The 2,439-nt window shown below is 44.5% G+C and overlaps 1 protein-coding gene across 1 annotated transcript; it reads left to right on the top strand.

Annotated features, from left to right (window-relative positions):
- The first annotated feature begins 1,056 nt into the window (after positions 1–1,056).
- Positions 1,057–2,199, top strand: LOC120844659. The gene has a single exon (XM_040216541.1). The coding sequence runs from the start codon at positions 1,057–1,059 to the stop codon at positions 2,197–2,199; it is 1,143 nt and encodes a 380-aa protein (XP_040072475.1).
- The last annotated feature ends 240 nt before the right edge of the window (positions 2,200–2,439 follow it).

A 2,439-nucleotide genomic window follows, 5' to 3' on the forward strand; every position in this document is an offset into this window, starting at 1 on the left:
GTTGGAAAACACGGCCCCTGTACTCATTTTTTGGAAAATTGATTGTGTTCCTAGTAAAATAAGGTTTTAAGAATGAATGTGACTGTGCTAAAACGCCGTCATTAGCCTTAAAGGGTGACTTCGAAATAACTAAGAAGTAAACGGGTAAGTATCTAAAAAAAATTTAAGAGAAAGCTCGGAAGCGAAATTAAGCAAAAGCTGAAAAATGCGGAACCGAATCTAACGTTAATCGAAACCAAAATTAAATCAGGGCCTCTGCCGACTGCTAGGTGTCTCGCTTGTTTTTACACTATCTGGGTCCCGCTATGGAGTGTCTACTCTTTACGTTCACCATATTAGTCTATGTAGTTCCGCCTCCGGCGCGAGCTAGTTGCATTATTGTAGAGCATTATTTGCAAGTGCTTACAAAAAGTTTGTGTTCTCAAACGTAGAAACCTCGCACTAATGGCGGAGATTCTACTGCACTCTTAACTTGTAACCAACTATAGTGGTAAGGAAGTAATCAGAAGTATTTAAGAGAAATATTAAAGCAGTACATGTTTTAATGGCTGAGTCGGTTGCCATTACAGAAGTTGAGAAAGTAAGCAACGGCACGGCCTTATGTCCAAAATCCACAATAAGACTGAAAGCTCCCGAGATTTGCATGGGTTACGAACTTGCCGGGATTTGCATGGGTTACGAACTTGCCTTCCTTCAGGGTGGGGTGGTGTGTCAAATGACATTTGACACACCATCCCACCTGAAGAAAAGTGGTCCCCGCTTGATACGTTGGTGAACTAAAGGCCTTTCCTGGAACTCCTCAATTTTCGAATGTAGAATATTTGCATGAACTTACATCTGTTTCATTGAAGACAAAGAAAAGGACAAATACTTGATGGCGACATTTAGAAACGGAATGAAGAGGAGGATGAAGACGTGATCGCAAAGAAACGCCTCAACGGACCTCAACGCATTCCAAATGTAAATGTTGTATATAAATCCTTTTGATTACTCCTCCTGTACCGATATTTTACAAAAAAACATGGTGCCGAAACCCGGGAAATAACGAAAAAAACGATGGAAAGGCTCAAGAGAAGGCGAGGAGTAATACGGTCCACTGTTACCAAGCTTGTCAACGACATTTCCTCGGCATTAGAGCTGACTCCGCTACCAGAAGGTGACATAGAAGAGAAGCTCAACTTCCTCACATTGAAAGAAACGTCGCTACACCAACTAGATGCGGAGATCGCAGACCTCATTGACCAGAACGAAATAGAAGAAGAAACACAAACCTGTACCACGTACGAAGAGGCTATAAGCAACATTAAAACAAGAACGGCCCGAGCGTTACGAAAACAGCACTGCAACGAAAGAGTTTTTTCTAACAACGACACTGAAGCAAATGACCCTAGAGAACGTCAAGCAAGTGGACCTAACGTCAAGCTTCCACGACTAGAACTTCCAAAATACAACGGAGATCTGGAAGACTGGCAAACGTTCTGGGACCAGTTTCAGTCCTCTATAGACCACAATCCAACACTGTCTCCAGTCGACAAGCTCAAATATCTGAAGATCTACCTGGTCGGAAAAGCCGATGCTGCTGTCAAGAGGATTCCCGTGACCAGTGACAATTACAGCGTTGCGATTGAACTCTTAAAGAGAAGATTCGGTCAGCCCACTGTGATAGTTAATAACCATCTTTCCCATCTCATGGACACCAAACCAATAAGATCCTCAGAGGACACAGAGGGACTCAGGAAACTCAATGATGACGTAGTGACAAGGATCAGGAGCCTACAAAGTCTAGGAGTGGATGTACATTCTTACGGTGTTCTTCTGCACACCGTACTCCAAAGAGCCCTCCCTTCTGATCTTCTGCTGAGGTACAACCGGAAGCTGGACGCCAAAGGGCCTTCAGGGGACGGGGAAGACGATCTCACAGTGCTTCTTGCATTCCTTGATGCAGACGTTATAACAAGGGAGAAGTGCTTTCAACTCTCCACACACTCTTCAAAAGAAAAGTTCCGTCCATCACAAGGGTCTATTGTTGACAACATAAGTTCTGCATCGGCTCACCCTTCACTAGAAAAAGTGAGCGTCCACTGCTGTGTTTTCTGTGGCTCTGGTGACCACCCGCTGCAGGAATGCACGACACACCTGACATTACAAGAGAAGAAAGAGAAACTTAAACATGACAACAAATGTTTTAGATGTGGATAACAATTTCACAGAGCAAGAGAGTGTCGAAGCGCACGAACGCTTTCTTGCGCGAGTTGCGGCGGCAGACACCTCACAGTGTTGTGTGATCCAGAATGGGCTGCACTCCGACCATCACCTAACGTTCCTGGAGGGCCTTCGCAGTTCATCGGGATATCTAGGGCGGGATCAAGTAGCCCCCAACAAGTGTTACTTCAGACTGCTAAAGTACTAGCTAAGGGTCAAATTGAGACAACACTTCGA

The sequence above is a fragment of the Ixodes scapularis genome, unplaced genomic scaffold (genome assembly GCF_016920785.2).
Source record: "Ixodes scapularis isolate PalLabHiFi unplaced genomic scaffold, ASM1692078v2 PGA_scaffold2__306_contigs__length_199485367, whole genome shotgun sequence".
NCBI classification, from domain to species: Eukaryota; Metazoa; Arthropoda; class Arachnida; order Ixodida; family Ixodidae; genus Ixodes; species Ixodes scapularis.